At 42.2% G+C, this 20,000-nt stretch overlaps 2 protein-coding genes and 1 non-coding gene across 13 annotated transcripts in view; all 3 read left to right on the top strand.

The window, feature by feature from the left end:
• Positions 1–12,124, top strand: part of LOC123503680 (rhomboid-related protein 1-like) — a 12,228-nt gene extending 104 nt beyond the window's left edge. For 4 of the 11 annotated variants that reach the window (XM_045253653.1, XM_045253657.1, XM_045253654.1 and 1 more), the window contains exons 2-10: positions 2,938–3,329; positions 4,201–4,410; positions 4,897–4,992; positions 5,502–5,804; positions 6,050–6,211; positions 6,780–6,925; positions 7,272–7,482; positions 7,929–8,039; positions 8,753–10,432. In XM_045253653.1, coding sequence (XP_045109588.1) covers positions 3,273–3,329; positions 4,201–4,410; positions 4,897–4,992; positions 5,502–5,804; positions 6,050–6,211; positions 6,780–6,925; positions 7,272–7,482; positions 7,929–8,039; positions 8,753–9,019 — 1,563 coding nt within the window. In that variant the 5' untranslated portion in view covers positions 2,938–3,272 and the 3' untranslated portion in view covers positions 9,020–10,432. The other 7 variants (XM_045253650.1, XM_045253655.1, XM_045253649.1 and 4 more) reach the window with 7 other exon arrangements.
• A 2,123-nt stretch (positions 12,125–14,247) lies between these two features.
• The window catches only part of LOC123503741, a 6,955-nt gene continuing 1,202 nt past the window's right edge, over positions 14,248–20,000 (top strand). Inside the window, 5 exon segments of the mRNA XM_045253736.1 lie at positions 14,248–14,569; positions 17,176–17,249; positions 17,482–17,611; positions 18,097–19,033; positions 19,036–20,000. The exon segment at positions 19,036–20,000 is cut by the window's right edge and continues 1,202 nt beyond it. Coding sequence (XP_045109671.1) covers positions 17,176–17,249; positions 17,482–17,611; positions 18,097–19,033; positions 19,036–20,000 — 2,106 coding nt within the window. The 5' untranslated portion in view covers positions 14,248–14,569.
• Positions 15,329–15,419, top strand: Trnay-gua. The gene is given in 2 exon segments: positions 15,329–15,365; positions 15,384–15,419. It is a non-coding gene; the product is annotated as a tRNA-Tyr (tRNA).

Genomic DNA, 20,000 nt, shown 5'->3' with positions numbered 1-20,000 from the left:
GTTTGTAGTGTTGCGTGCGTGTATAGTGCTTACCCCACCATTTTTTTCCCCCATTTCCTGTGTATGCACGCTCTTCACTTGGTCGTGCTGGCGACGAAAAAGACAAAAGACTGGAGGAAGCGAGGAGGGGGGGCGGTAAACCGGTGGTATCTGAACACTACACTCCCCAGTCCATTCCTTACAAGCATTACAAATCAGAGCAATCGCTGAGTGGGGGATGCTGAGGAAGAAAGACTTGTAGAGTGCTCATTGTGAACGCGATAGGTGAAACTTTCGGTCTTTTGTATCTTTGACATACATAGCATAGTTCCCAGGTGTGCATTTATTGACATGGCCGAGAAAATCCTGATTCCTTGAGCCTGAGAAGTGTTGCAATGGTCATGAGGACTCAGTCAAGCTTGGTAAGTGAAGCAGGACGGAACTGTCGTGTGCCTGAGAACGTTCATCAAAGACATTGTTGAAACTGTTGTGACGACACACACACACACACACACACACACACACACACACACACACACGCGTAGTGTAGTGGTTAGCATACTCGGCTCACAACCGAGAAGGCCCGGTTTTGAATCCCTGGCGGGCAAGGCAAATGGGCTAGCCCTTAGTGTGTAGCCCTTGTTCATCTAGCAGCAAGTAGGTACGGGATGTAATTTGAGGGTTATGGCCTCGCTCTCCCGGTGTGTGGAGTATGGTATGGTTTCAGTCCTACCCGAAGATCGGTCTATGAACTCTGAGCTCGCTCTATAATGGGAAGGCTGGCTGGGTGACCAGCAGGTGACCACCAGCAGACGATCATGAATACACACACACACACACACACACACACACACACACACACACACCGTATGCAAATGTGCTATCGCTTCTATATTTTAAAAGTATTGCCAATAGAAAAGACAATTTATTCTTGAAAGAGGAAACACTTCTATACTGTCGTCTTCGGAACACTCAAGTAAAATTAGTGACCAGCTAAGTGTACAGAGTAGCGATCCTGTTAATTATATTTCTGCAACATGAAATAGAAAGTGACACTAAACTTGTTTCCTGTGAAAGTATATAACATACTCATGATATTCAGTAAGAGGAAGTGTTTTGAGGATGACAGGCAACAGCGAGTACAATATGGGTGTAATGAGTGGCCATACCCGGAACTCTAAAGGAACAATGTAAACATTAAGATCTTCATTATCATAGGAAATTACTGTTATTTCCTTTCAATTGTCCTAATTCCTGTCCTGGGACACATTTTTAACCGGAGTTTGGATATGATTAGACGATTTTATTGACATTAGGAAGGGCCTATGGCGGTCAGAAGATTAATGACCAGTCTTCACTATTCTAATCCCCTACATGAGTTTCTGAAGCTGTATAAGATCACCAAATAGTCATGTTACTGAAGGGCTTAATAACAAAATCTGGTGCAGGATTAGAGCATAATTCAAGTTATCGAACAGTAGAAGGAGCTAGTGAGTGATTAAAACGTACTAGCATTATTGTTCGTTCAGTAAAATTGTAGTCAATCAAGGGTGAATTCTGGAATCATCGTCGTCAGCAGAAGTGGACTACCTACTCATAGTTTTCCAGATCACTCGTTGTACAGCCTTTTCCGATCCACGCCTATTCTCATTCGCGTCGGTTAGTCGAATTATCTTTATCACTTGTCTCCGTGAGGGATGATACGCCTCTTCCTGTGTCAAGGCAATGTTTCTTACCTGGGTTCATATGCAGAGTGTTCAGAAAGCCTCTGCTCTCTCATCACGACGAATCTTGAAGGACACTGAGATGGTAAGCAAGGTTTTCAATAGAGTTTTTTCTGTTAAGAATACATAAATCGTGATAAATCTGTCACTAGAACCGTAAAGTGCTCATAAAAGCGGTGTAACTTGAACGAAAAGCATTTTGAATGTAGTGGAGTGGAAGTGCGGCGCAAAAGTGTTTTAGAACATCCTCGTATGTTTAGATGGAGCGAAGAAAACTAGTGACGGTAAGAGGAAGGCAGTTCAGAGCAGTGCTGTCCGGGAAAAGTCACCATTGAACCTTGAAACTAAACCATTTCATGACAGGGTTTATTGTGTGTGTGTGTGTTTGTGTGTGTGTGTGTGTGTGTGTGTGTGTGTGTGTGTGTGTGTGTGTGTGTGTCGGCGGAAATGACTCATGGTGGTGGTTATTATTCTTGTCTGAATTCGCCAGTGTGGTACAGAAGGACGGAACACAAGCTTGCGTATTTCTCTCTCTGTTAATAACGTAGAAATCTTGTTATTCAGTCACTCGAAGCGTAAAAAGCATCCTTAAAAACCAGTGCCACTTAAACTAGCGGAGTTAGCAAGTTATGGAGATGCGGCACATAAGAGTTTCAAAATTTAGCACCTCACAATGACATATTAGGTAATTCTTTAGTCTCATAGGTGCGAGATGGGGTGAGCAATCCTTAGCCACGTGTATTGAAGATGGTGAGATGGTTTAAACTCGGCTATTTCGGTGCCTTAGATCTATTGTAGGTGTCTGCGATGTGTTTATGAGTGAGTCACGTGCCTGCTGTCCGTCACTTTCAAGGTGAGGACGCAGAGGACGAAGAGTTGGTACGGTGTGGCTTGTTCAGGTCCGTTTGCAGTGACCAGCCAAGTCCGTCGTAGCCAACACCAATCACTTTGTCTGATGTACGCCACGCAAACCTTCCTCCTCCTCCTCTGAGAGTCGATAAGAGGAGGGTGTTTCTCGTTCAGTTACTCCGAAAAAGAAAAAAAATACTGAAGGCGATGTGGACGATATGCCGAAAATACTGAGAATAAATGAATGAGTGTTGTAACTAATTGTAACTTTTCTTAAGGTGTGTGTGTGTGTGTGTGTGTGTGTGTGGGTGGGTGTGTTGGTGTATGAAATTACGTTGTGTTGACTGAATAAATAGTTAGGTTATTTATATTTATTTTCTTCCAGGGTAAAACAGATAACAGGAAAAGTATTGTCCACATTGAGTGTAGTCTAGATTTACCTACACAACACTCTAGAAATTTCGTGCGGCATGAAATTAAGTTATAGGAAGGAAGAAACGAAAACAAAAAGAGACAAAGTGAAGGCATTGTGAAACGGACACTAAGAAGAAAAGCATATTTACAAATAAAAAAAAAAAAAACTGATATCAACTTAAATCCATATAACTATCAATTTTCTTCCAATTAACATCAGTCTCCAAAATAATCAGTATTGACACTATTATTATGCACCGTTTCTTTGGTCCCATGATTGTCAAGTGAGGAAAGTAGCAAAACAGGATGTCTAGTGGTGAGGAAGAAATACCGCTCATACAAATGGAGGAAAAGGAAAGTAAGGTGAGTTTATAAACATTTTGGTTCTTTATTACACCTAGAAGCGAAAGCACATTTGTTTCTTTGTCCTACTGGTGTTGTGTATTGTGTGTGCGTGTTTGTGTGTATGTGTTAAGTAGTGTACGATCATAGCCTCGATGTACTTAAATCCCTGAATGTGTTACTATTTTTCTGCCATTAATCAAGTTTACTTCTCTTAAATTGAGGTTAATTTTACCTATACCATAAAGTATTGTTAGTGCGGTGTGTCTTCTTTATAGCACGTGGGCAGCGAACACGTAGGAGCTCATTCTCAGTGTTTATTACTATTGTATCGGTAGAGGATATGAAATGCAGTAAATAATCGGTCTAATCTATCATAGGGAAAGCCAAAGTAAATAGCATACACGCTCCCACCCATACTCCCCCGCACACCCCACACACACGAGGTCTGGGAACATGAAGTATCTGTGACTCATGATTGTGAGGTGTCACTGTCATGCATATGTCACCACGACAAATGCACAGGACATCACCCTTCTAATTTTAATCTCTGGTAATAATTATGTAGTAGTAGTAATAGTGGTAGTAGTAGTAGTAGAAGTAGTAGTAGTAGTAGTAGTAGTAGCAGTAGCAGTAGTAGTAGTAGCAGTAGCAGTAGTAGTAATAGTTCGAAGAGAGAGGTTTCAAGGCATTATCCTCTAATTGTGAATAATCATTTTTGACATTTATTTAGAGACTGGCACATCAGTGAGTCCTCTTTTTCCTCCTTTTCGTTCTTTTGTTACCTTAGCCCAGTGTCCCTCTCGCTGAGAAAAGCAGAAGTAATATTGTAGTAACTGCTTTTTCTATCATTCTTTTCACATCCTGCACGCTTCTCTCTCCGCCGCTGCAGCCACCGAAGAGCGTGGAGGGTTTTAGCGACTGGCGCGATGTGTGGTACCGCCTGGATGAAGGTCGCGGTAAAGTCAGCCTTGAAAACCTCCAGAACAGAATCCGTCCCTCCACCAACAACCACCAGGCGATACCCAAGGCCGTGCAGGTGTTACGGGCCGCCGACAAGACAGGCAAAGGCTACGTGGAATATGCAGAATTTAGAGATTATGTAAGTAGGAGATTAGGTACAGACGCTAAACATGATTATTTTTTTTCTATAAGTAATTTTAGGTAGCAATGAATATATGAATTATAAACTAGACAAGTTGATTTTACTGTATTAGACTACAATATTCTCTCTCTCTCTCTCTCTCTCTCTCTCTCTCTCTCTCTCTCTCTCTCTCTCTCTCTCTCTTCTTTTTTCTTCTTTTTCTTTCTTTTTCTTTTTCTTTTTTTTTTTTCTTTTTCTTTCTTTCTTTCTTTTTTTTCTTTCTCTCTATTTTCATTCTTTCTTTCTTTTATTTATTTTTTTTCTTTTTCTTTTTTTTCTTTTTTTTTCTTTTTCTTTCTTTTATTCTTTTTTATTTTTTCTATTTTTTCTTTCTTTCCTTCTTTTGTTCTATCTATCTATCTATCTGTCTATCTGTCTATCTATCTATCTATCTATCTATTTATCTATGTATCTCATCATCATCATCATCATCATCAATTGCAGTACGAGAATGAGCTGCATCAAGGGTCCTGGGAGCGCGGCGTCTTGGCACGGGTAGCTCTTGACATCCAGGACTTGACCCCACAGCCTGATGAGGAGGTGAGGCTATTTCGTTATTTGAGGGACGCCTTTGCTCGTTTATTGAATGCTAGTGAGTTTGAAGGACGATATTTAGTTGAGTGGCAAAGGGATGTGTGTTTATTGTTTACATTTGTTGTTGTTATACGTGTTTGTATGATGAAAGATTGTATATACGTTAGTTTATTTATTCATTCCTGGTTTTAACCCCTTCAGTACTGGAACGCATTTTTTATCATGACTTTCGGGTATGATTGAACGATTTTATTTAGATTAGAATGGGTCTATGAAGGTCAGAAGATTAATGGCCAGAGTCTTCACTATTTTAATCCCCACATAAGAATCTGAAGTCGTATAAAATCACAAAATAGTAAGTAGAATGAATATGGAGACGAGTCATAGGTTTGAAGAGGTTGAGTCTTGTTTTGAGGTTTATATCGGTAGACCCCTCATCCTGCAGTACCTCATCATGATCCCATTGCCACCTTTGAAATAAACTAATCCATCAACTACACTTCCTCCTCCCTCAGGCAATCTTCCGCGCTTGGGAGAACCTGGTGAACTACGTGAAGGCATCCCCGAACTCGCTGGACTTCAAATGGTCATGGATCTTGCCGCGGGAGTACGCAAGGGACTGCCTCTTGTACTACGTGTCTTACCGCAGCGAGCTAGTGCACCCCTCCCGCCTCAGCGAGTGGCTTATGAATGCGCAGGCAGTAGACGACCTCCCGAACAGAGCAGTGATTGATCTACTGGAGAAATGCCAGACCACCATACGAAGAGCAGACACCAACAGGGACGGGTATATTGAGTACAACGAGTTTCTGAGATTTGTAAGTACTTGAGATCACATATGCCATGACAAGCCCGGTAATAGTTTGCTCTACCATCGTCTTTCTTGATATTTACGCATTTTGAAATGACTGCTTCGGTAAACTGAGATCATAGAGATATAGAGAAAATTAAATAGTTGTGGGTATAGAAACAGGGCCAAGAAATGTATCTTAACCTCTCTATACTGAACAAAGTTAAATGAAAATAAGTTACTATACCTTTTCTTTAATTGTCTCTTCCGCAGGTGAGAGTCAAACACGCAAAATTCCGCGGCGCCACAGTGCTGCGTCGCGGTGCCTTGGCTGTCCTACCTCGCAACGCTAAGTCCCTTGAGAATCGCCGCTACATTGAGGAATATTCGTGTTGGCCACCTCCGCTCTTCATGCTGCTCATAACCCTATCTGAGGTACGTGGTGCGGTGCCCTAGACTCTTGACTCTTCAGATGAACGTACCCATTTCATTCACCGGCATCGTTTATATTGTCTCTGCTTTCTTTATTTAGGTTTTAATTTCTTCCTTTATTATTTTCCCTTTATTTTCTTTGGCTTGTTATTCCGTCTCTGCCCGATTTGTCCTCCTCTTCCTCCATTCGTCTCCTCCACCGACCATTTCATTCAGTGGTATTATTTATTTGGCTATGCTTTGTTTTCCTTTCATTTTCTTTGCCTTGTTATTTCGTGCCTTTTAGATTTGTCCTCCATTCGTCTTTTATTCCCATCATTTGATTCAGTGGTGTATCTATTTCAGTTATTTTCTTTATCTTTTAATTGACTTCTCTGTTCTTTACGTCATTTCTCATTGTCCTCTCACTCCACTGTTTTCCTTTCAATTATTTCTCTGCCCTCCGTTCCCATTCTTCCTCCTCCCATTTCTCTGCCTCATCCATTGTCTCTCACTCTTCTGTCTTCCCGTTCATTAGTTCTTTTTTTCCCTCCCATCACTCTCCCTTACCCTCCCTCCTCACGTCGCACAGATCATAACGTTCATCATCTACGCGGTGGACATGCAGCTCCCCACCACAGGCAGCGGGCCGTGTCCCACCTACTCGCCGCTGGTCTTCAACCCCCGCCGCCGCTATCAGGCCTGGCGCTTCCTCACCTACGCCCTCATACACTCCGGGTGAGGCTCACGCACACATGCACGTCCAGTACCATTAATATGTTCTCTGCCACACACACTTTAGTCAAGATCAAAATCATATATAGCTGAGGATGAAAGGTGAATATACGCAGACACATTTTACACATAGACCGGCAAAAGTAGATCTGATGATTTTTTGTAGCTTTCCCAATTTTATGTATATTATACCGCCATTCATTTATCCTTTTCTTTTGGCAAGGGAACTGGCAACTAAGTGGGGATTTTTTTATTTTATCTTATTCTTGGCCGGTTTTCCCCTTTTACATAAAAAAAAATCGTATATGGCTTCGGTTTTTCTCTCTGCATTCCGTGACTTTCTGCTCAGCTGGGTGCACCTGGTCAACAATATTCTGGTGCAGCTGTTATTGGGTGTACTGCTGGAAATGGTGCACAGCTGGCGTATCATCCTCATCTACTTAGCGGGAGTGGCGGCGGGAGCTCTGGCCAACTCTCTCTACATGCCCTCCTACTACCTGGCCGGGGCGTCAGGGGGCGTGTACGCGGTGGAATACGCCCATCTCAGTAACTTAATTCTGGTGAGTTCTGGTGAGCCGCTGGGATGTCAGGAAGGTTGTATGCCATAGTAAACGGCTGCAAACACTTACTGGTAAACTGAGTCATTGCATTATTTAGTCTAATGTTCTTTTTCATAAGTCAGTCAGCAAATTTATCGACTGACCTCACCTCGGGATTCAGAAACGCTTTACTCTCTCTCCATAACTATTTTCACAGGTCATAGAGATGATTAGTCTGGTTCCAAAGACTTTTTTTCCTCTTAGATAATGTAAAAATCTTGTTAACACATAAAAACACCTAAAAGCACATAACTTCAACTAGACCCTTTTGAAAGTAATGGACGTGTGGCGAAGTGTTTCAGAATACAGTCTTATCGTATTTGCAAGACAGTCAGATAAGAACACTCAGTTAGCCACTCAGTTGAAAAGCACGTTCGATCACTGATTCACGTGGTATCCCCCTGCAGAATTGGTCATCGATGGAGTACCCGCTCATGCAGCTGCTCTTGATCTTGGTGGTGATGAGTGCAGACTTGGGATATGCCATTTGGGACACCTACTCCTCGGATGTCACCGCAGTAAGCTTCCACGCAGCCCTCATCTTCCAGGAGTATTCTGTAACACACACACACACACACACACACACACACACACACACACCGGGTGGAGATATTTGGGTGTATCTCCTTTCACGTGTAGCCCCTGTTCACCTAGCAGTGAGTAGGTACGGGATGTAAATCGAGGAGTTGTGACCTTGTTGTCCCGGTGTGTGGTGTGTGCCTGGTCTCAGGCCTATCCGAAGATCGGAAATAATGAGCTCTGAGCTCGTTCCGTAGGGTAACGTCTGGCTGTCTCGTCAGAGACTGCAGCAGATCAAACAGTGAAACATACACACACACACACACACACACACACACACACACACACACACACACACACACACACACACACACACACACACACACACACACACACACACACACACACACACACACACACACACACACACACATTCTTTCCTTTCTCTCTCTCTCTCTCTCTCTCTCTCTCTCTCTCTCTCTCTCTCTCTCTCTCTCTCTGTTATTTAGAAAAAATCAACGTTTTCTTGATAATTTGGAGTGACAATTAAATATTTTTCCTTCTGGCATCGACTTACCATGAAGTTTGTATATGAAAGGATAGAGGAGAAAAAAAATATGTAGAGCTTTGTTTCTTAGCTCTTCCTTTCCATCATACACTATATTTTCCCTTCACACTTTCATTTCTTTCTCCCGATCCTTCCCGTTTGCAGACCGGGCACATGGCGCACTTTGGCGGGGCAGTGGCGGGAGTTCTGGTTGGTGTCCTAGTCTTGCGTAACCTGGAGGTGGAAAGGTGGGAGAAGTATTGCCGCTGGATTTCACTAGGGCTGTTCGGTGCCCTGATGGTGTGCGGGGTGCTCCTCCAGATACTCCTTCCCATGCCTGATTACTTCCCAGACAACGATTGGTCTCCTATGGCCGAAGATCGAGAGGAATGGAACCACCAGCAGATGTGGGGGTTGCCGAGGCCCGGGTAATGGTGTAATGTAAGGTTTTTTTTTTTTTTGTGTGTGTTTGTGTGTGTGTGTGTGTGTGTGTGTGTGTGTGTGTGTGTGTGTGTGTGTGTGTGTGTGTGTGTTATGGTAGGTTGCTAGTTTGTATTTAGTATTGGTTTTATGATAGAAATAAGTTAAATTCAGGTGTTTTTTTTTTATGTTCTATTTTGTTTAGAATTTGTTAGATTAAGGTTCAGGAGTTTTCCATGTTCCAGTTCCTTATCTAGAAGTAGCTAAAGTTGACTTTTTTTTTTCTTGTTATTGTGAATATTTTGTTTGTCATTTTTTCCTGTTTTTAGAATAGATTGATTTATATTTTGATGTTTCGTTCTAGTGACAGCTGATATTGAAGATTTTTCTTTCCATGTCTTCTTAAATTTTGTTTCCATAATTTTCATGTACTAAAAGGAAATGAGACTGGTGACTTTCCTTACAATTATCTCGGAGGTATAGACTTCTGCAAGTTCATTTTCTTTATCTTTGTGACATGTTGAATTCATGCTTTTCAATCACATTTTCTCCGTCCTTGATATACATACTGAAATGGAAAATTATCGATCAATTTTGTGATCTTAAGAGTATCAGATTTTTTTTCCTTCATCCTCTGTGTTCGTCTTTCGATGCGTGACTCTTAAACGTGTCTGTGTGAGAGGCAGGACAGCTTTCTATAACTATGTAATTTTGAGGACGCTGCACCAAGACGTGTTAGGGAGGAAAACAAAGGATCATGAGTTATATTTTGTCTTTTCTTTGCTTGATTCTTCTTTGTACTGTTCTATGCCTACCAAAGCCTCTGATTGAGATGTGAGGGTGATTGCGTTTACGAGGTCGTGGTGATACAGTGTAGTGTTAAGCTAAGGATATGTCGAATTTGTGCCTCACTTTGGTAATGATTCGTCTTCGTCTGGTATTCTCGTTATAGTTAAGAGCTAATTGAATTATTTGATAGTTATTTATGATGCAATCATTGCAGATTATGGAACGTATTCTGAAACACTTACGCGCCACATCTCCACTGTTTTCAAAGTCTCTAGTTGAAGTGACAATTTCAAAACTGTTTTTTTTTTCTATGTTTTTAGTTAAATATCAACAAGATTCTTGGGATCTTCTCTAATCATTCCTATAACTTTTGAAAACAGTCATGGTGAGAGAGGGATTAGAGTGTTTCTGAATACGGACCAAAGTGTTGCAAGAAATACATCAAGCTGACACTAACTACACAACGATGATTGGTTCTCGTGCGGTTGTTCCGTTATAACATATGACATATCATAAGGACTATTGTGATTCATTCTTTGAAGTATGGAGACTGGAAGATTCTCCACACGTGTCTTATCCAGCACAGAAAAGCTGATCTACTTTCTAAAAATGTAAATTACAGGTTTCTATTTTTAATGTGCATCTCCTTTCCCTTTCCTTTCACATCATTCACGACTTCTATATCATGTGTCCATCCGATATATCTCGCGTACTTTCATGCGTGAGTACGAAAAATATCGAGAAAACTACAAGAGCGATGACGTCAATGAAATAGGTGAGTGGAGGAAGTTGGAAATAGGGTGAGGTCAATGAACTAAGAGGAGGAAGCTGGTCAAGTTCAGTTACCTCTCGTGAAAGGGAGAAAAAGCGAAGAAAAGGAAATACTCAAGCATTCCTTACTCACTCACCAATTACTCCATTACTGGCACTACTTTTTACTCTCGGATTAGCATCTCCACCAGTCACTCCCTCTCTCTCACTGCCACACTAAGATTTCCTTATTGATAGCCACAAACTTTTCATCCTCTCGCTACATCCGTCACTCTGAGGTCCGTTTTCTTTCTACCTACCACTCGTGAGATTCAAATGCACCAATTTCTATCTTCCTTTTCATCATTATCATCGACTACTTGGGTGGAGTTAGAAAAATGATGATGCAGGGATCGAAAGGATAGAATGCAGTGAAATATGGAATGTCCTCGAGAAACTGCTGATCAGGGAGTGAAATAAAGGAAAGCAGTTTTATGTAGAGGAGGAAGGAGAATCTGTTGGAGAGATGAAAGGTCAGTTAGATTGATATGTAGAAAGGGTCTCTCTCTCTCTCTCTCTCTCTCTCTCTCTCTCTCTCTCTCTCTCTCTCTCTCTTGAAAACGTCAATAGCTGCAAACAAAGCGAAACATCCTTCTTAACCTTCCGCAACACTATTTAAAGCAATGTATTTGTTGAAAGTGCCTCGTAAATATTGCCCGTAGTGTGTGTGTGTGTGTGTGTGTGTGTGTGTGTAGTGTGTGTGTATAGTGGGTGGGGATTATTTTGAGAGTGTTCGCAGTGTCTTAAGAATTTGAGGTACCATATAATGTATAATTTGTACAGGGGCAGAAGCAGCGTGCGTCACTTGTTGAAGGTCATGCCCGCTTGAGAATATTCTAGTTGTTATTTTGTTGTCAATTGTTATTATTATTATTAGCTCTCCTTCCTCCTTCTCCTCCTCCTCCTCCTACTACTACTACTACTACTACTACTACTACTACTACTACTACTACTACTACTACTACTGCTACTACTACTAATAATAATAATAATAGTAATGATAATGATAATAATGATAATGATAATGATAATAATAATGATAATAATAATAATAGTGATGATAATAATAATAACAATAATAGTAATAGTAGAAATAATAATAATAATAATAATAATAATAATAATAATAGTAAAAATAATAATAATAATAGTAATAATAATAATAATAATAATAATAATAATGAAAATAGTAATGATAATAATACCACTACTACTACTACTACTACTACTACTACTGTAATGATTCAATATAGTCACCGTTACTGCAGCTTTCTGTTCTATCTTTGGCGGTACAGGAGCAGGCAGAGTTGAGGCTGTGCTTGCGAGGAATATTTATAAGACGCGGGATGTATGACCCCATGCCAAAGAGAATATGTTGGCGGACATTGACACGCAGCGCAGCATATCAGGACATGGCACAGGAGCTTATCACAGTACAGTGTTGGGGTGGAGTGCCCTCTGAAAAGCATTACGTAGGTTTGCACTGTGACCCTTTTTTTTTTATGCAAGAGGGCAAACTGACCAAGGGCAATAAAAATTAAAAAGGTCCACTTGATTGCCTGTTCCCTTAACCCCTTCAGTACCATGACGCGTTTCAATATTCATTCTGGTTACTATTTGGTGATTTCGGAAACTTATGTAGGGGATTAAAATAGTGAAGACTGTGCCTATTATCCTTCTGACCTCCATAGACCTTTTCTAATGTCAATAAGATGGCCTAATCGTAAATAAATCTCAAGGTAAAAATGTGCCCCAGTATTGAAGATGTTAAAGATAAGAAGAGTTAACTAAAAGTCTGGGACAAATTTCTTGAGACTGTCGCCAAAACATTACCATAATTCAGACAGACTACGACTCGGAAAATGAAGATCGAGGAAATTTTAGTATTGTGTGATGTTTGTCATGGAGAGAGCCACGTGTGAAAGAGTACGTGGTGAATGAAGCAAATGTTCAGATGGTATGGTCTGTCTCGCCTTATATTGGTTCGATGTTTCTCGTTTTGGTTTACTGTCTCCTGCATTTCAGAGTGAACGCAGAGATGAAAGTTATATTCGTACACATTCAAGTTCAAATTCAAGCACGCTATATACAAAGTTTTTATTACATAGAAAGATCTACTTGGAATAAAATCCTTAATATTCATTTAATAACAGTGTTTGCATCGTGATTACACACACTGCTTTTATTGTTTCCCTTCATGTGGTCAGGAACACCAACATCATACAGTACTCTGCCTTGCACTGAAAATTCTGATTGGGTGGAACTGTGAGCATTGCCGGTGTGCTGCTGTGCCACTCGCAAGCAGGTAACTGAGTACAGACAATTGCGTCACACTGCTGGCTGTCCCGTGCTGCCCTGCTTTCTAATGTGCACGTTAATATTGAACACAGCGAGATATAATTTTTCTCCAACCCTGATTCATTCTGCACTGTGCTGTCCGTGTTTTAACCCATTCAGTACCGTGACGCATTTTCATATCAATTCTGCTTACTACTTGGTAATTCTATACAGCTTCAGAAATGTATGTGAGAATTAAAATAGTAAAGACTGTGGCCATTAATCTTGTGATCTCCGTAGTTCCGTCCTAATGTCAATAAAATGGTCTAATAGTACTGAAAACTCAAGGTAAAAATGTTTCCCCAGTACGGAAAGGGTTAATGTACGTTCTATAAAAACGGATTAATGAGTTTTTGACGAACAATTTTGCGCAGGACAGACTTAGCCAGTTATCATAATTAGAATGCCATAAACACTTCCGCCTTGGTAAGCTCAAAGGCAGGAAGCAAAACAAGGCGTGGCGCAAGAGACGAATTTAGATATTAAACCACGGATGCCACAGACATTGATAAAGGAAAAGAAAGTATGAGTTATCAGGACACACGTTAAAATCATGCCATTTGGGAACGCACCTTTTTTAGACCCACTTTATCTCTTGGCGCTCAAAACGATGTAGTCGGAATCAAGATTATGGCACTTAAAGCGCAGGATCCAAACCACTCGACAAACGGAAAATGGTCATCACTGTCATGGCTCGATCCCGGAACTGCTCCTCCATCACAATTGTAGACAAACCGCTAGGCAATCGTCACCATCCATCACCATCACCACCTGCATGTTTTTCTTCATCCACAGCCTCGAGCACCTTTCCGCTCACTACTATGCTGTTTTTAATCTTTGGAAGTGTTCGGTTATAAATTCACCGCCATGGCAATCTCTCTCTCTCTCTCTCTCTCTCTCTCTCTCTCTCTCTCTCTCTCTCTCAACTGCAATTATTTTTTTCTTATCAACGTCTTCATCAACAAGAGCAGCAATTGCAGCAACAATAACAGCAACAATAATAACAACAATAATAACATCTACAACAACAACAACAATAACGACAACAACAACAACAGCAACACCATTAACAATAACACCATCAACAACAACAACAACAACAACAACGCTCTCTCTCTCTCTCTCTCTCTCTCTCTCTCTCTCTCTCTCTCTCTCTCTCTCTCTCTCTCTCTTATCTGCCGAACCCTCCCCCACCATACAAACACACACAGACACACACACACACTCTGGCCCCATCAATGTCACACGCGGACCCGCCTTGGCAGCCTCGGTCAATGTTGTGTGTGAGTCACGTGGTAGTGGAGGTGGGATGGAGATAGTAGAGCAAGACGGCACTACCTAGCACTGGCGAGGGTATTTTCAGCCTGACACATTCCCTTCTAGGCGAGGCGGGTAGAGACGTGACTGTTGAGCTGCTTGCTGTCTCGTGTGGTGAGAAGGGGAGAGAGGGAGATAGAGAGAGAGAGAGAAAGAGAGAGAGGGACTGGCGGATTGGCGAGGCGTGTGTAAGGTGCGAACAGAAAAGGGACGCTGGGACAGGGAGGAACATAGAGCAAGGAAGAAAGGGAACAGATATACAAACCAGGGAAGAACTCTCGGGAGTGTTTACTGCTGCCTCTGCGTAAGGTGAGTCGGGCAAGAGAGAGAGAGAGAGAGGGGAGGGGGAGAAAGAGACGGGGAACACAGGGGGAATAGATATAAATTTCATTCCTACTGAGCTGTGACACATAATAATATTGCTGTAGAAGTATGATAGCTCAGTTCATAAAACACACACACACACACACACACACACACACACACACACACACACACACACACACACACACACACACACACACACACACACACACACACACACACACACACACACACACACACAAAGAGACAGGGTTTAACTCCGTTCATCTGATATTCTTGAGGTAGGTTAAGAGAGACGTATATTCGGTTCACATCTGCTAGAGAGAGAGAGAGAGAGAGAGAGATTCTTTCAGTGGTACTATACTTAATGAAAGTTGTCACCATATCAATAAACACATGAAAACTAATAATAATAATAGCGTTTATATGAATTTTTGTAACCATTATTATCATTTCGTCGTCATCACCATAAAAACTGTCATCAATATGGTTATGCGTATTAACTCCTTCAGTACCAGGACGTGTTTCCATATTCATTCTGCTTACTGTTTGGTGGGTTTTTTTTTTTTTTTTTTACAGCTTCAAGATCTTATGGGGGAGTAAAATAGTGAAGACTGCGGCCATTAATCTCATGACCTCCATAGACCCTTCCTAATGTAAATATAATAGTCTAATCGTACCCAATTCCCAGTTTTCTCATATCTTTAATTATCATGTTTTTCCCTTTTGCCCTTATCATCCATTCCTTCGATAGCTCAGTTGGTAGAGCGGTGGACTGTAGTTGGCACATAGAGCAGATATCCATAGGTCACTGGTTCGAATCCGGTTCGAAGGATGAGCTTTTTTTTTTTTTTTTTTTTTTTTTTGGGGAGGAAGCTGGTAAGTGGCATAATAAAGGAATATACGTGGCATAAGGGTTATAACAAAGATGACAAACACTACTGCCCTTGATAATGTGTTTCTTGAAATATACTCGCGTAGAATATGTATATATATAAATTTAGGTCCAGGATTGAGAAAAATACACCACTACTACTACTACTACTACTACTACTACTACTACTACTACTACTACTACTACTACTACTACTACTACTACTACTACTACTACTACTACTACTACTACTACTACTACTACAGACTACAACAACAACAACAACAACAACAACAACTACTACTACTACTACTACTACTACTACTACTACTATCACCACCATTTTTATACCACCACTCGTAAGAAACGTTTATATTGTACTATAATAATGGTGGCATGTAACAGCAGCAGCAGCAGCAGTAGAAGCAATGACAAAAACATCAGTAGTAGCAGTAGTGGAGCTTGGACGATAAAGAGGAAGAAAAAGAATAGGAGGAAGGAGGAGGAGATGGATTAAAGATCGTAATCATCTATAAGAGTATCCAGCAAGAAGAGAAAAGGAAGAAAAGGTATTCATGGCTATGATATACGAAGTAGAGAGAGAGAGAGAGAGAGAGAGAGAGAGAGCCACACCCACATATCTTTATTCATCCATAACTCTTTGGCCTCTCCGAAATGTCAGTCACCGGCCATCCCGTTCTATACACAAAGAAAGGAGACAAGGTAACATTTCCCCGTGAAGTGGGACGTCACAGGGCTGGGCTGGAACTGAATACGAAGAGACTCTCCAGATTCAAATTTCACTATAATTCTGATGTATTATTATTGTTATTGTTGTTGTTGTTGTTGATGGTGGTGGTGGTTCTATTATTGTTGTTGGTGATTGAAGAGTGACAGACAAGGCGAGGTGTGAAAAAGAACATTGTTATTATTACCTCTACTGTAAGGGTAAGGAGGGAGTTCCTGGCACAAGGGCATGTTAGGGCATTCCCCCGAGTGAGACGTGTCACCGGGAACGCTCACTCATGAAGCCAGGATTCGCCCATGTAGATGTGAATAGCGCAGGCACGTTAGACAGATTTCCAGTTACGATCATCATTTACTTATTTATCCATTTTTTTCATTTTATTGATATTTTTGGAGAATATAACACACACACACACACACACACACACACACACACACACACAGGCAGGGTCGGGTGGGTGCACCACTCACTGACCGAGCCACGCCCTGGCAGTGCCGCTGAGCTGTAAGTGTCTTGCTGATTTGTTGAGTAACCTTCATCGCGCAGCAAAATTTGAGTTTGAATTTGATTTATACAGTTGTTGATTCAGCGAGAGGTGATTATGAGGTGGCAGTCTTTCACGGAGAATTATGTGCATCTCCATAATGTTCCCTCTCCCGACTTTCTTTTTTACTTCCTCTGCCTGACGTAGGAGACGATACCTTGGGGACACATTCATCTGTGCCGGGCTCATAATGGCACTGCAGGGAGGCAGAGAGACGGCCGTGACGCGTCGCTATTGTGGCAGGAATGTTTTGCAGTCTACTGACGAGACTCAGCAGCTGAGACTCCTACAGTATTATGACTCAGGACGATACTTTGGAAAACCTTTATTCATCAGTGAACTTGTAGCTATTACTGCCAGAAGTAAATACATTTGATAAACATATTCTAATTTCATATTTCTCTCACTCCCAATGGTGGAGGCAGATGGCGCCAGAGGATGGTGTCATTCCCACCCACAGACCCGGACCAACCACAGTCCTCCTGGTGGACCACGCACGGTGAGCAAGCAAACACAACGAACAGAAACTGAAGTGTGGTAGTGTACTGAAATTCTCTGAATATCATCTTCATATTCATCGCTTGATTTCTTAACATTTTAGCGTCAATCAATCATCCAATGAAATTATTTTAAGTCTTCTTTCTTTCAATATAAGTATCTGTTAATCAGGTTATCAAACACTTTATTTATAATGTATGCATATGTCAGTGTTCTTTACTCTGCATTTTCAGGCGTGCAGTGGAGGCGGATCCCCACGCTTTAGTGCAGGCAGCGAGCAGGGCGGTGTGCGTCATCGAAGGACTCAGAGGAGAGGGCAAGTCCAGTCTGGCGCGCACACTACTGCAAGACGAGAAGTTCCAGGTGAGGCAGGCTGAGAGGGCTGGACACGCCTTCAAACATAAAAGTAAAACTGAGAGAGGCGTGAAGAAAAAGATTGGTGTGATTTGTCAATGAAAACGGGATTTGTTTTCTATTTTAAAGGGAAACAGACGAAAACATATATGAAGGTGAATAATTTAATAACCAGTTCAACGTACGAATACTTTTTCAAATTGATATTTTCTCGTTTATGTTACTGTTCTTAAACATAATTCGTTATTGAAAAGTATACTACTATTTATAATTAAAAGATGCGGTTTTTTGGGCAATGAAAGAACATTAATATAATGTCAGCATGTTTCACGTATACAGTGGTCTTGGTAAAGAAAGGAAGTAGCAGTAGTAGTAGTAGTAGTAGTAGTAGTAGTAGTAGTAGTAGTAGTAGTAGTAGTAGTAGTAGTAGTAGTAGTAGTAGTAGTAGTAGTAGTAGTAGTAGTAGTAGTAATTGCTGCATCATCTCATGACAGGGAGTGTTCGTGCTGCCCGGGCCGGTGTTGGACGAGATGGACATCTGGGAGGCGATCAGCACACAAATCTTTGAGAAAACAAGACAGAGACTAACGGAAAGTGAGGACTGGATGGAGACCACTAGAACGCTAGTCATCATTGACGATTTCTTGCCTCGGTGGAATGATGAAGCAGTGGTAGCCCTGAATCAGTGGAAGATGATGTCCCTGGTACTTCTCACAACTCCTTATCACGCAGCCAACACTCAGGAAGCACTGTCGACAGCGGGGATACAAAACGTAAAGAAGCACCGCTTGGCCCCTCTAGACAAAAATAAGATGTTGGAGTTTGCCAAGAACCACTTGGTTGAAGACCATCTGCTTGAGCTTGCCACGTGGCTCACGAATAACTGGTGGTGGGCAGGTGCTGTACTGCGCTTCAAAGGACTAATTGAACCGTTTTGCGCGGCCTGGAAATCTGGTTTGATTGAAACAGTCTCCACAGAAACAGAACTCTTATGGGCCATCACCGACTGCATGACGGAATCTCTGGAGAAAAATGGACTGCCTGAGAACGCGCTGGAAAGATGGTGGACTGCTCTGGGTGGATTATGCCGAAGAAGCCTTGAGACTGGGTACCCAATGAACGCCTCGGAGGTTGAGTATGAGGCGCGAAAGATTTTTCCAACAGGATCCAAAGGCGTCACTGCCAAACATTTGCTCCCTGCGCTGGGAGAGTCTGCCGGCTGCTGTGGCGTCAGGTGGCTGTCCCTTCCCCAGCCTCTGATGGAGTTCCTTACCGGCTTGAATGTCTTCCATCAGAACCTGGCTGGACTTCCCATCAAGTCTCTGGTGAAAGGAATTGCTGACGAGGATCCAGTGGTGGTCCATGTGGCGGGTCACCTGGCGCGGGCTGCTGAGCGTGGGACAACTCCTCCAGAGAAACAACTTATAAGACTTTTCGTAACTTAGTGCTTCACATGGACCAGGCCAAAGACAGGTTCAGTTACACGCTGAGAATCCTGTTTTCATCGCATATCTACCCCGAGCTGCTAAAGTATATAGTGACCGACGTTGATTTCACGAAGGTTTGGGATATCAGCGACTCTGCAATGCGCTTTCATCCAGTTGAGGCACTACTGGAGCACATACGTCCCTTGAAGGCAGAGGTGACCGTCACTAGGGGAGAGTCGGCACCTGAGATGCCCCAAGTTGCGCGTCTGCTGGCTGAGCGCGGCATCTTCATGTTCCTTGCAGACATGAACCATCTCACTTTCGGGAACCCTGCTAACTCTGATTCATTGATACACACAATTCAGAAGTACGGCACTAAGGGAGTGTTGCAGGACTTCATGGGGTGTCTGTCTTCTCGCTGTTTGAATGACCTCGGCAAACACATAACCACTCAGAATCTAGTATGTCTACGAGTGCGTGTAACTGACACACAGTCTGTGAAGGCTGCGTGCCTCACCCCAGAGTCACTTCCTTCCCTCATGTGGCTTGAAATTGATTTTGATCTACCCTTTGATGACCTGGTAAAGGTCGCAGTGCCCAAGGTCAACACCCCACTCATGGACGTCACATTCAGAGGTTTGACAGACAACGACATGGTGCGTTTGGTAGCGTTTCTGGCTCTGATTCGAAAACGCTACTCCGGCATCCACCTCATGCAATCTGAGTTGAGTCCAGAAGGGGCTCGGACATTTATTAAGGGTCTCTTCTCAAAATTCATGAAGACCTCAGCCGACCCAGACGCCATCAGCCGCTACCGGGCATGGCGCTATCCAATCGTTGGCCAGTCATTCCAAACTAACCTTTCTGATGAGGAGGCAAGACACTTGATTGGTCACGACGATCGTCCGCAGTACAACGACAACGAGGTGGAGGCTGTGGGGGTTGTGGCAGAGAGGATGGAGGTGCTGACT

Source organism: Portunus trituberculatus, chromosome 14 (assembly GCF_017591435.1).
Source record: "Portunus trituberculatus isolate SZX2019 chromosome 14, ASM1759143v1, whole genome shotgun sequence".
NCBI classification, from domain to species: domain Eukaryota; kingdom Metazoa; phylum Arthropoda; class Malacostraca; order Decapoda; family Portunidae; genus Portunus; species Portunus trituberculatus.
This window is presented reverse-complemented; position numbering and strand designations above follow the sequence as displayed.